We start from the raw sequence: 13,104 nt of genomic DNA, 5'->3' as shown, positions 1-13,104 counted from the left end.
CTTTATTCAGGTAATTGCATTCTTGGTCTCGAAATCGAAGACAGTCGTAGGATCAGAGGCGACAGTCTTCAGGCATATGCAATTTTTGGAATGGACAATAGATTTAAGCAACAGCGAAACTACTTGTCAAATTCATTTGAATATAGATGCAACGTCTGGTTGGAAAATGCAGGTTTGTCGGCTTCTGGCTCCTCCAGCATGTGGAAATCTCTGTACATTGGAACGTTCTATATTTGTTTCAGTAGAATCGGTACACTGAATTTCCCAGGTGATTGATGACACTGTTTGTTGGCAGCTAAGGTGATTGAATAGTTCATGAGCAAATTGGAAGAACAAGAGAGAATTGATGACAGTTCGCAATGGGTTGGATCAATTATAATACCTTCTAGTTTCATCAGTCCGGTGAAAGAACGTATTGCTATTGATACAATTGCTAAAAACTCACTAATTAAGAACTCGTGACACACCTTTGACGTTTCATCGGAGCATAGCCTCTAAATCAAAGTCGAACACAACCCTGACGTTTACGAATACTAATGATGACATGTAATTGTGAATATTCCTTTATTCAGGTAATTGCATTCTTGGTCTCGAAATCGAAGACAGTCGTAGGATCAGAGGCGACAGTCTTCAGGCATATGCAATTTTTGGAATGGACAATAGATTTAAGCAACAGCGAAACTACTTGTCAAATTCATTTGAATATAGATGCAACGTCTGGTTGGAAAATGCAGGTTTGTCGGCTTCTGTTCGCTCCAGCATGTGGAAATCTATAAACATTGGAATGTTCTATATTTGTTTCAGTAGAATCGGTATACAGAATTTCCCAGGTGATTGATGACACTGTTTGTTGGCAGCTAAGGTGATTAAATAGTTCATGAGGAAATTGGAAGAATAAGAGAGAATTGATGACAGTTCGCAATGGGTTGGATCAATTATAATACCTTCTAGTTTCATCAGTCCGGTGAAAGAACGTATTGCTATTGAAACAATTGCTAAAAACTCACTAATTAAGAACTCGTGACACACCTTTGACGTTTCATCGGAGCATAGCCTCTAAATCAAAGTCGAACACAACCCTGACGTTTACGAATACTAATGATGACATGTAATTGTAAATATTCCTTTATTCAGGTAATTGCATTCTTGGTCTCGAAATCGAAGACAGTCGGAGGATCAGAGGCGACAGTCTTCAGGCATATGCAATTTTTGGGATGGACAATAGATTTAAGCAACAGCGAAACTACTAGTCAAATTTATTTGAATATAGATGCAACGTCTGGTTGGAAAATGCAGGTTTGTCGGCTTCTGTTCGCTCCAGCATGTGGAAATCTATAAACATTGGAATATTCATACTTGTTTCAGGAACAAATGCTGTTCTTTGACTGAACTTTGCACGCTATGGCCATTTTTTCGCATTTCCGAGCGAAAAAATGGAGATCTCTCGACGAGTATCCGGAATTGCTCGGTCCAGTCGACACTCTCGTGTTTCTGAGGCCGTAATATAGGTATCGTCATTTATTTTGTGTTTGAGAATCCGCAGCTGCTACTTAATTCAATTTATCCGACGACCGGTCGATTAATAAGCTGATTCTTTGTTGCAGAACGTAGAATTATCAATATATTTCGATGGTTCCGAGTTGTGTCTTGATTGAGTCGACGGATCTGAGTCGCTGCAAACAAACTACATGAAAATAAGATTGTTCCGGACATTTGGAAAGCGAAGAATACAGCTCCTTCGGGTCGAGAAAGTACGATTGATATTCTGCGCTTTGGTTTCTTACTCATTTTGAGCCCAGAAATCCGACTGTGCTCGCCAAAATGTCTTGCTTATCGGATTGATCGAGTGATAGCAAACTTTCCACTGTAATGAGCAGAGAAATTTAATCAACTCTGTAGCTTCAAGTCGTGGCACGCTTAATTCGACGAATTCATGTTCTCAAGTTCGAAAATCTCAGAATAAGTTAGTTTAAAACATTTGAAACATATGCTGTATCATGCTAGCAAGACTGCAGAATCGCTGAGACTCTGGTCTTTGCTTCTATTGTTTCAGAGTCAATAATGAACTCTAGTTCCTCAAGTTCCGGCTTTTCCAGATATTTGAGGCTCAGAAACGATGGAAATACTAATCCTCTGTTTAAATTAATTGACTGCTGTACTCTACTGCTTTGAGGAGTCAAAAAATTGTAAAACCTTGATAGCTCTTAGTCGTTGTTCAATTATGTATTCAGATTCTAGTTTTCAAGATCAAAGTACATACAACTACTGCTCTGTCATCATTATTTATTATTTTTCCCTCTTCTCCTGAATCTTTTTCAAGTTTAATCTAATTTTTAACGAATTAGTGGACTTCCTTCATGTCCTGTGAGTTTTTGACGCCCTGCAGCTAGAGTAACACGACCTTAGACTTGTTTCCAGATTTTGACCGGATATTTTCTATTTCTTCCTGCATTTTCTGATTTTTTTTCGATTTTTAGTCAATTTTTTGATTGATCCGTCAATGACTGCATCTCCTGGCCTTCCTGGAGGTTCCCTGTGATCCAGAACCGAAGGTACGTCATCCTACATTAATTCTCGATTTTTTTCTGATTTTTTGCGAATTTTTCCTATTTTTTCCGATATATTAAATTATGTTTGAATTTTTCCGCCATTCTGACGTCACGTGGTCTGGTCACGTGACCGCACTAGCGCCATGGGCGGATTTTTGGTGAACTAAAAACTCGCCGATACAGCTAGCGCCATGTGGCGGATTTTTCGTGAACTACCGAAACGTCTAGCCTCGTGACGGGCCCCACTCGTTTCTCGACCACGTGGTCGAGTCGCAGGTGGCGCCATCTTTTTTTAGTTCGCCGTAATTCCGCAAGATGGTGCTGGCCGCAACTCGTTTTAGTAGTTCACGAAAAATCCGCCACATGGCGCTAGCTGTATCGGCGAGTGCGGCCACGTGACCAGCGGCGCTAAAATTCAAACATATTTTAAAAAATCGGAAAAAAATAGGAAAAAATCGGGAATAAATCCAGGATGACGTCCCATCGGTTCTGGATCACGGGACACCTCCAGGAAGGCCAGGAAATGCAGTAATTGGCGGATCAATTGAAAGATTGACTCAAATTCGAAAAGAAATCAGGAAAGAAAGGCAAAGATAGAAAATATCCGGTCGACATCTGGAAACAAGTCTAAGGTCGTGCTACTCTAGCTACATGGCGTCAAAACTTACTGATCTAAGAACTCACTGATCAAAAACTCGTGACACACCTTTGACATTTCATCGGAGCATATCCTCTCAATCGAGTCGAACGCAACCCTGACGTTTACGAATACTAACGATGACATGTCATTATAATTACTCCTTCATTTAGGTAATTGTGCTCTTGGTCTCGAGATGAAAGACAGTCAGAGGATCAGAGGCGACAGTCTTCAGGCGTATGCAATTTTTGGGATGGACAATAGATATTAAGCAACAGCGAAACTACTTGTCAAATTTATTTGAATATAGATGCAACGTCTGGTTGGAAAATGCAGGTTTGTCGGCTTCTGGCTCCTCCAGCATGTGGAAATCTCTGTACATTGGAACGTTCTATATTTGTTTCAGGAACAAATGCTGTTCTTTGACTGAACTTTGCACGCTATGGCCATTTTTTCGCATTTCTGAGCGAAAAAATGGAGATCTCTCGACGAGTATCCGGAATTGCTCGGTCCAGTCGACACGCTCGTGTTCCTGAGGCTGTAATGCTCTGGGACCTAAGTAAATACTATGACCATAATACAACGATATATCCATGATTCTTAAACTCATACACATATTCACTTGATAATAGTATTTCGCTACTTGCGTACAAATCGTCATTCATGATCCACCTGATACTGTCTTCAATCATAGTACAAAGATGAGTGTTCTCTCCTTGTACTACACTTCAATGTAGTACAAGACATGAAAAAGGCCGAGAGAGAAGCAGACTGATAATTATGACCTCGATCCCTCTATCGATGTACTACTTATGCTATAACATCCATATCAACACACTGATATTTATCGAGTAAACACAGTATGCTTGGTTATCTTCACTTCAATGAACATTTAAATGATACTTATTTTTTATTTACAATTTACAACAATTATTTGTATTGAACAGATGAAATTACACGTGATGATCATCACCTATAGGTATGTGTTATATACAACAGTAATGTAGCTCAAAAGAGTCGATGTATGTACGTACACACTATTCGTGTAACAATCGATAGGTTTCTACAATATAGTACAGATTATTTACTCCAACTATGTATGTATGTATGTACGTACATATAAATGTTGTTCTATACCTATTATGTGTAATATTTACGTACTTGAAGATTCAACATTAGGTGCACCGTATGTATATGTATACGTACAGCATGATATAACTATGTACTTATAATATAGTATTGATTATATTCATAAATGATGTATAAGGTAGGAATCTGAGAGATGCAAAATGTAGAAAATGCTGCTGGACATGCTGACCATCTGAGTGTTTGTGTCAAATTACGTCTACAATAGTGAAAGCAGAGAGGTAATGTGGGTGCTGAGATTGAGATAAAGACGGAGTAGTAACACAGCCATGTCTGATACTAAAAAAAATAGTTGCGCATAAACAATCAAGAATACAACTATATGTTTTTGAAAACTCATGGTCGTGACGGTAAAATGAATCAGAATTTGGCGAAAACAATAAGAAGATACTAATGATGAATTAGATCAAATCTTTAACTCATGCTTGCAGCAACTCTAGCAATTTGATGAAATCATTGACCTCATACTTTTCCCGAAGCAGGCCATAACGCAACCCAATGAAAATCACAAAAGCTTATTCGTGCCCAGTGGTCTACCTGCCATTGCTGTTTCTAGACAAAACTTAGAATGTGGATTGTTCTAAATTTCAATAGCTAGAGCCAAGACGGCCTATGATGATGGGGTGGTGGCGGTAATGCATAAAAAGAATGAATATATTGTTGATACGCAGCGGGATCAACACCTAAATTTGTCGTATGTGGCGTGACATAGGCTCCAACCGGATGACCATAAGGCGTTGGTCGTTGCGGATGTAAGAACGGATTTGGTGGTGGATAGTCGCGGGAACCACTCACGACTTTGCTAGAGTTCACAGATGCTGGTTCTACGGCTGAACTGGACACTTGCTGCTGCTGCTGCTGCTGCTGCTGCTGCTGCTGCTGCTGCTGCTGCTGCTGCTGCTGCTGCTGCTGCTGCTGTTGTTGTTGCTGGTGCTGCTGCTGCTGTTGTTTTTGTTGTTGTTGTTTTTGTTGTTGTTGTTGTTGTTGGTGGTGGTGGTGTCGCTGCTGCTGCTGCTGTTGTTGTTGTTGTTGTTGTTGTTTCTGTTGGTGTGGCTGATCTTGCTGCTGCTGCCGTAATGCCATTGTGTAGTAACTATTAGGACCTCGAAATTCGTCAAGAAAAGCAATGGCAGCCGCTGCTGCCCCTTTGTCATAAAAAGGGGCGGCACTTGTCGAACCACTTGATGTTGCAAAATTAAATGCATTGCTACCAGGAGTAACAGCTGAAGAATTTTTCAGAATTATCGGATCAGCACCACCGGCAGTATATTGATGAAAGGCGGGAATTTCGTGTAAACTATGTTGATCAATACGACCTGCAACCAAAGCTGTGTTTTCATGCTGCTGTTGGTGGTGGTGGTGGTGGTGATGGTGGTGGTGGTGGAGCTGCTGTTGTTGTTGTTGTTGTTGTTCACGTTGTAATTCTTGTTGTTGTCGGGGCTGCTGCTGCTGCTGCTGCTTAGTCCTGCGAGTTTTTTTCAATTTGTGTAGAGCAGCAGGTGGTGGAACAACTTGCTCGTAAGAAGCAGCCTCCTTGTCGGTAGTCTTGCGCATAACTGACTCAATTCCTGGATTTTTTGATGCATTCAAGTTCTGCAGCAAACTCAACTCAATGTCTGGACTGGTAACATTGTTTCTTGTATAGACCAGATGATCAGATTTGGCTGGTGGTCTGGGAATATTCAAAAGTTGCTGTTGTTCCTTCGCAGTTGGTCTGCCAATAAGTCCTAAACCTAGTCGTGTAAAGTTAGAATTAGAAGTTATCGAATCTACTAGGGAACTAAAGTTTCCATCAAACTGGCTTCCAGGTACTGGTTCTGGTTGAGACAATGTCATCATTGTTTCAAATCCAAACTGCTCTATTACACGGGGTGTTTCTTGGGAGAAGTTACGTGGCCCATCGGACTGTTCATTGTAAGTTCGTTTTTTAGTAGGTGCTGGATTTCCACTACTAATATTGTTTACAGGTTTTCCACTAGCATCGAAATAATGTGGACTAGGATAGACGGGTCTGCAGCCTGCATTTGGCATTGAATATGGAGAAACTTGGAATCCAGTTGGGGTTTGATAGAGGGTCTCAGGGATAGAGGGATGACCAGTCAGATTTTGTTGAAAGTCCAAAAGCTGTGATCGATCACGAGCTATTTGTGGCTGCTCTGTGGGAGTAGTTGCTTTGCATCCAAAGGTGTGTTGCTGTACCGGTTGAACATGCTTCTGAATCTTCTGTTCATCATTGGTGCTTGGAAGAGGATGTCGCTCATGATGTTGTTGATCTGGAATTCTTGTAGCTGGTAGATGAGAGAGAAGATTTGGAGTAAGGTTTCTCTCGAAGTTTATTGGTTGATAGTTGTTAGTGTAAGAAACTACCGAAAATTGATCACTTGGCTGAAATACTTGCTGATTAATCCTTTGTTCTTCGATTTCACTACCAAAAGTCGATTGCTGTTCTACTGCCATGGATTTCACGTCCCGTGTTTTTTGATGTTCCACTCTCTGATCAGTTTTGCTGACCAAACTCGTAGCAGGGGATGGCTGAACATAAGAGGCCTGCGTTCCATTCTGAGGGCATGATGGGCTCCTTGGAAAAACTTGCGTAAAGGAGGTAACTGCACTCTGTGGATAGCTTGAGTTTTGCGTCGAAACAGTTTGTGAGTAGTTACACGCCTGCTGCGGAGATGATCGCGAATAGCTTGTCGATTGCTGGGGTGATGGTCGAGAATATCCATTGCCGTGTTGCGGCGAAGTTTGTAAGAAATTTTGCGCCACTGTTTGTTGTGGTGATGGGTGTGAATAGTTTGGAGGCGGTTGAGGCGATGATTGGGAATAACTGGGTAACTGTTGCGGTGATGGTTGTGAATAGCTGGGCAGTTGTTGAGACTCGGAGTGGCTGGAAGTTTGCTGAGGGGAAGGCTGAGAATACTGAGGGGGTTGTTGAGAAGAAGATTGGGAGTAATTGGGTGGTTTTTGAGAGGAAGGCTGTGAATAATTTGCCTGAGATTGGGGTGAGGGTTGTGAGTAGGTTTGCACTCGTTGTGGAGAATTTTGCGAGTATGTCTGAGATTGTTGCGGCGAAGGTTGGGAATAATCCGCTGGCGTCTGTGGGGAAGGCTGAGTATAGTTTGTTGGCTGTGGAGAAGGTTGAGAGTAGTTCGCAGGTGGCTGGGGTGAAGGTTGCGAGTAATTCTGAGTCACGGGCTGTTGCTGCAATGGCTGGGAGTAAGTGGCCGCTGATTGAGGCGACGTCTGAGAATAATTAGCGAGTGATTCTGAAGAACTTTGCGAATAGGGCTGTTGCGGTGGTTGGGGTGTGTGATGAGAATAGGAAGTGACTGTATTTTGTACTGGAGGTGTTAACGACTGCAGAAACGGCTGAGTTTGTGGCGACCTTTGAGAATACGCAGAAGGTGACGACTGGCGACAAGATTCTGTTGAACCTCGTATTGGAGAATGATTAGGGTACACCTGCTGCAAAGACTGGGAGGTTGTTTGAGGATACAATGCTGGTGTATGCTCGTAGGGAGTTGTAGCGGGATAGACTGGAGATGTCGGATTATTTTGAGGGGAGGGAGTTGGAGGCAGTTGAGCACTATACCTCGGTGGAGTTGCATAATAGGGACTATTGTAGGGGCTGCTGCCTGAGGACAAAGCATCTTGGTAAAAGCCTGCACCTCTGACTGGAGTCTCATTGGGGGCGTGCAGAGTCTGATTGTGTGGGGAGTGTCCCGGTGGTGATTCTTGCGAAAAACTAGACATGGACTCACTCACACTGCTGCCTCCTGTGCTAATTCGTCTTTGTCTGATACCCCTAGATTCAGCCACTTCACTTTCAACCTCTTTCTTAATATCCACGTTGACACTTTCTTCCATTTCGTCTTCCTTTTTTTTGGACTTTGGAGCACCAAAAGCCTTGAACCAAGCACTGAGATTTGGTGTCGCCGATTTTGGTTTTTGAACCTCTTGTACCCCTATGTTACTTTCATCTGGTGGTTCCATTGACAGTTCAAGCTTTGTACCCACAACGTCTTTACTTGATGATGATTTATCAATTGAATTATTACCTTGCTGCATCGAGACAGTGGTTGACATTGATATACGTTCACCATCGTCATCCTCCATGATATTGTGGTTTGGAGAAGACACAAGGTTTTTGCAAATTAAGTTGATCGAGTCTGCATTTTTGAGGACTGTGCCTAGGCTGAGTTTTGGTTCATAAACACCATCACGTTTCACTTTATTAGGATCAGCCACAGATTGATTGGCTAACGAATCGCCGCTAATGCTAGCGGACAAGTGCAGAGGTTTTTTCAGAAGATTACCTTTGCTTTTACCAGGTTGTAGTCGATCAATTGTTCGCTGAACTTTCTTTGGGCGTGTTGGTCCTTGGGATCCCAAGAATTTGATTGGATATAGCCGTTTTTTGGGTGGCTCAATTTTTGTGATTGTTTTAGAAATGTTGCTTGTTCCATGATGAAATACCGGGGAGTCGCTGCCTGACGAGAATTCTGAAAGCCGTGGTGCATCGTCTAACCACCTATTGATGTCCTGAAAAATGCAAGTAAATAAACATAAGTAATTTGAGAAACTCTAATCTAAATTTATAAGATAAGTTGATTGGTAACAAAATTAAAAATCTCTATTACAATCATAATATTATTGAATTGTGTGCATTTACATTTAACGTCTGCTCGGTAGCTTGATTCAGAGCATGGATTTCTGGGCCATCTTCTTTCTTCCACCCCTTAAACCGCTTTGCTTGAATTTGTGTCAGTTTTTTTGTGCCAGCTGAAGTTTCTTCTTGTGCACCATCCTTTGATCTTAACTGACACCCATCTACTTTATTGCCGGTGCGCGAGCAGCTATCATCTGAAAGTACTGTCTTTGAATTCAAGCCCATTGAGTTTATAGTAAATTTCTTTTGCTTCTCTCCATCAATTTCAGCTTTCAATTTATCCTCCCGTTGTCTTTCGCTCAATATATCTTTCAAGCTGTCAAGAGATTCTAAATCTTTGTTACGAGCTAGAATCTTCTTATATTTGGCGTTATCTTTAATCTTACTCGATCTTAAAAAGACGTCAGTTTTTGTTAAAGGATTGGATACGCCCCATTCTGAGTCATTTTCTCCATCCTGCTTCGGTTTTCTGTTTTTCCGCTTTCGACGTTCTTTGTTAATAAACTTTCCTTTACTGCAAGAAGACGCAGCCATTCTGTCCACGACCTCCTTCTTCTCGTTACGACTCTTTTTCACTTTTACCAATCGCGTTTCAAACGTATCCCGTTTCCCGTTTGTTTTTAGCGTCATAACAGGAGCCTTGCCGGTACCCAATATTCTTGATTTTTCTTCCTTGACTTTGAGGAACGATTCCTCCAGTTGTTTTTTGGTATTTTGCCGATTACGATTTCTGTCTGACCTCAAAATTTCTGAGAAATTCTCCTCAAAGTTTAAGTTCGGCTTTACCACGTGCGCCTTTGCTCTCTTCTTTATTTTTCCTTCAAGATTGTCTGAATGTTTTTCCGTAAATAAAGTTTTCTTTATTTTTGGTTCTAGGTAATTCAAGTTCGTCATCTTTTTTCGCTTTACAGGTATCATGTGCGTCTGATTGCCGGAATCATTTTTCTTATTAATTATCTGATCCTCATAGTCATTGGCTTGTTTTAACGTTCTCACATGTTTATCATTTTTTTTTTTTTTTTGTTTCAATATCAACGCCACGTTCTCGTCCTTCTCCTGTTTGATAGAATCTCGTACATCCAAACTCGTGTCATTATCGTGCGCTGTTTTATCTACTTTTGTCAGTTGGGTTTTCTTCACAGGCTTGCGGTTCCGCTTCCGCAAATTCTGTGGCGCAGGAATACGTTTTGGTGATGCTATAGACGAAGACTGTGGACAGGATGATGCTAAAAGCAGAGGAACCGGAACCAGAGGTTCTTCATCGCTAGACGGTTCAGAATCCAAATAACGGTCCACCGCACGGTCAAATACTTCCTTCAAATTTACAGCCATTTCAGTGTACTCTGTTTACAGATAAAAAAGCACGGTTATAAGTTGAATGAAACGATGCAACAACAAAGAATCTCGAGCCATGTACGACAAACCATTGTCAGAGCCATTGTACTGTCTACAATTCTCGACGATCAACCGAAAGTCACGTTTGAACTGGCTTAGACTTCTGTATGATCCACCTTCAAGTTTCTCTTCCATTTTTGTAAGGTCCATTGGCCTTCGAACGACACTGTAGTATCTAAGCATGGATTAGGAATAGTTTAAAAGTTGTTTTTTCCACAGGTAATAGAGAATCATGAAAAAAACATGTTATAATTGATCGAAAAAGATAATGACAACCTGGGGGCATATTCCTCATCGACTGGGTCAACAAATGGCCAAGCATCCTCATGATCTTTGAGACTTTCCAACACTTTATGCATCCCGACCTGGCGCTCTTCTTCCTCAACTCCATATTCATAGTGCGAAGGGCGATAGCTCGTGACGCCGCCCCCGCACCGAATTCCGACTTTCCCTCCTGACAAACATGCTAATTCATCTTCTGTGTGGATGACAATTTGTCCCACAGCTGATGCTAGAGAATTATTCGTCTGCCTTCCCTTTCTAGGAATGGGTGCCGTTGCAGAAGGTACCGACACTTCCACCACTTCTTTAATACTCTTAGAACTCTGACTCCTACTTTGTTTTGTACCCTTAATTTTAGTTTTTGCTTTGCCCCTGACCATGGCTACTGCCGCTCGATCGGCAGTCTCACGTCGGCGAAGTACCCTCGTACTGTTCTGCTTAAACAACTTGTGTCTCTGATATTTCTCCTTCAGCTCAAATAAACGAGGAATTTCTGGCATGAAGTCTTCGGCTAACGTACGGTATAACTTTTGTTCAGAGTTGTTGTCCTGCAGAGAATTTCTTTGCATTAACCCCGTACACCGACTAATATTTTTAATGTCTTAGAATTTTCAGATTGATATCTTTACCGAATTTTTAAATTTATCCACTAGACGACTCCAGTCTTGGTGGGTAAAGCAGACTACCTGCCAGATAGTTTCTGTATCAGGTAGTAAAAGTTCGCCGCTCGTACTTTCGTACACTAGGCTGTCTTGTTCATTGTCCTCCTGCGTTTTTTTCGTTTGCTCCACTCGATTCCTGCGGCGTCTCTCACCTTTTTTATCCGGAGACTTCCCTTCCTGTTTTGATAACACGTCACAATCTGTTTCGATAACGTAATCTTCACGGTACAATCGAGTGCCGTAAAAGTACCAGTACACAGAATTTTTACGATCATGACCCAGTGGTTCAACTCGTAGGCTATTCGAGTCCAAATTATCCAACGAATGCTCCTACTCCAAAATCATGAAAGAATATCTGGATTAGACATAAAATGAATATATCAGACGATAAGTCAAACGTAATGATTATCGAGCAATAATTCATACTACGTCTTCGGCGTCGAGCCTAAAATCACAAAGAGCGCGTAAAATCTCCACTTTTTGGCGTAGAGGAAGTAGTTCGAAATCTACATCTGTGTTAAATGGATTATTTCGTCCATATTCCTGGAATTGCGGAAATAGCAAATGAATATGGTTAACCATAGAAAAACATTAATCGATTATTCATGTACTCATTGAATTACTTGACACTTTTTTCTAAAGAGTCGTCGTAGAAACATCTGATAGTTGAAGGTGGAGATGTCATTACGGGTATCATTTGGTAGACAGCCTTCAAGTAATCTGACAATCAATTCCTGTAATAGACGACCTTCAGCACCACCATCTGTAAGAAGTGCTTCTTCCAAATCCTGTAATATCATCGAAACACTGTAATTCTAGCTAAATGGGGACATATCTCAAATAAATATCTAGACATGATGAAACCCCAGAAACGGGACCAGGGAATGCCGAATAAGGGTGCAGGAGCTGTACGAAAGGTAAAAAAACAGAAATGAAAAGAGGAACACAGGTAATAGCTTAGGATGCTAGCGACAGAAAACGTACAACGTATCAGCGGAGCTCTAACTTCTTAAGAAAACACGTGTCAGCAATGGCATAGGTGAGCAGGCAGCATACGTTCTATTCGGTAGTTTGGTACGAGTTTGCTTTTTAATTAGATACCTCGATGTCAAAGTCCAGCAGATTGAAGGCCGCTTTGAATAATGAGCAGAAATGTGCGATACTTGGTACCTCCCACCACGATTGAATGTCTAAAAGAAATGATTAATCCTGTAGATTCTATCAAATACGTATGTGTATCATATTCATAACTGAAGAGTTGTAGCATATAATTCAGAGTTAAATGCAAAGATTTTATGCAAGAGTTGATATCAGTGCTAGATCATGTTATTCATGGTGAATATGCATTGTTTATGCTGGGCCTAACGCGGTAAATTGATTGTGCTTATTCATGTGTTGGAAAAATATCTGGGGAAAACGTCGTAACCTCTCGGTTCAATCAAATGCTGGTAGAAGAGTAAAATATCCCGCTTACCTAGAAGCCCGATGAAAGTGGGAAACATAACCTGTCGAGGAAGGCAGACGGGTGCCACCACCCCAGCTAAACGGAATTTCACCCCGCAATAGCCAACAATCGTTCAGTCCAATCTGTTTCTGCGTTCGATGAACTTTCGAATAAGTAGCTATTTTACAGTGAAATTACATCGGAAGTCTTGATCATACCGATTTCAACTTGCATGCGTTTCCCATGTATAAACTTCGATATGACATTTGGATAGCGTACGTGTTCAACCTAAAGTTGAGAAAAAGGGATAATTTCGATAA

At 41.3% G+C, this 13,104-nt stretch overlaps 1 protein-coding gene across 3 annotated transcripts; it reads right to left on the bottom strand.

Moving 5' to 3' along the window:
- Positions 1–4,077: 4,077 nt before the first annotated feature.
- On the bottom strand, positions 4,078–12,956 carry LOC105684917. 3 transcript variants are annotated; one of them, XM_048659797.1, is made up of 9 exons: positions 12,815–12,956; positions 12,442–12,530; positions 11,964–12,128; positions 11,767–11,883; positions 11,308–11,670; positions 10,670–11,226; positions 10,426–10,571; positions 9,005–10,344; positions 4,078–8,874 (listed from the first exon to the last, which is right to left on the bottom strand). In XM_048659797.1, exons 1-9 carry the CDS (start codon positions 12,840–12,842, stop codon positions 4,927–4,929), a joined length of 6,753 nt encoding a protein of 2,250 aa, XP_048515754.1. In that variant the 5' UTR covers positions 12,843–12,956; the 3' UTR covers positions 4,078–4,926. The 3 variants fall into 3 exon arrangements, with proteins under 3 accessions (XP_048515754.1, XP_048515755.1, XP_048515756.1); XM_048659798.1 differs by having other exon boundaries at positions 10,673–11,226; XM_048659799.1 differs by having other exon boundaries at positions 12,325–12,530; positions 12,815–12,874.
- Between the last annotated feature and the right edge of the window lie 148 nt (positions 12,957–13,104).

This window comes from Athalia rosae, chromosome 8 (genome assembly GCF_917208135.1).
Source record: "Athalia rosae chromosome 8, iyAthRosa1.1, whole genome shotgun sequence".
Classification (NCBI taxonomy): domain Eukaryota; kingdom Metazoa; phylum Arthropoda; class Insecta; order Hymenoptera; family Athaliidae; genus Athalia; species Athalia rosae.
This window is presented reverse-complemented; position numbering and strand designations above follow the sequence as displayed.

What these genes read in the sequence shown, in the direction of transcription:
- LOC105684917 (XM_048659797.1), bottom strand. Translation starts at nt 12,842, where the DNA reads ATGTTTCCCACTTTCATCGGGCTTCTAG. An exon ending in CACTTTCATCGGGCTTCTAG is followed by an intron (nt 12,531 to 12,814) that starts GTAAGCGGGATA and finishes CATTTCTTTTAG; the next exon opens with ACATTCAATCGTGGTGGGAG. An exon ending in TCTTTAGAAAAAAGTGTCAA is followed by an intron (nt 11,884 to 11,963) that starts GTAATTCAATGA and finishes CCGCAATTCCAG; the next exon opens with GAATATGGACGAAATAATCC.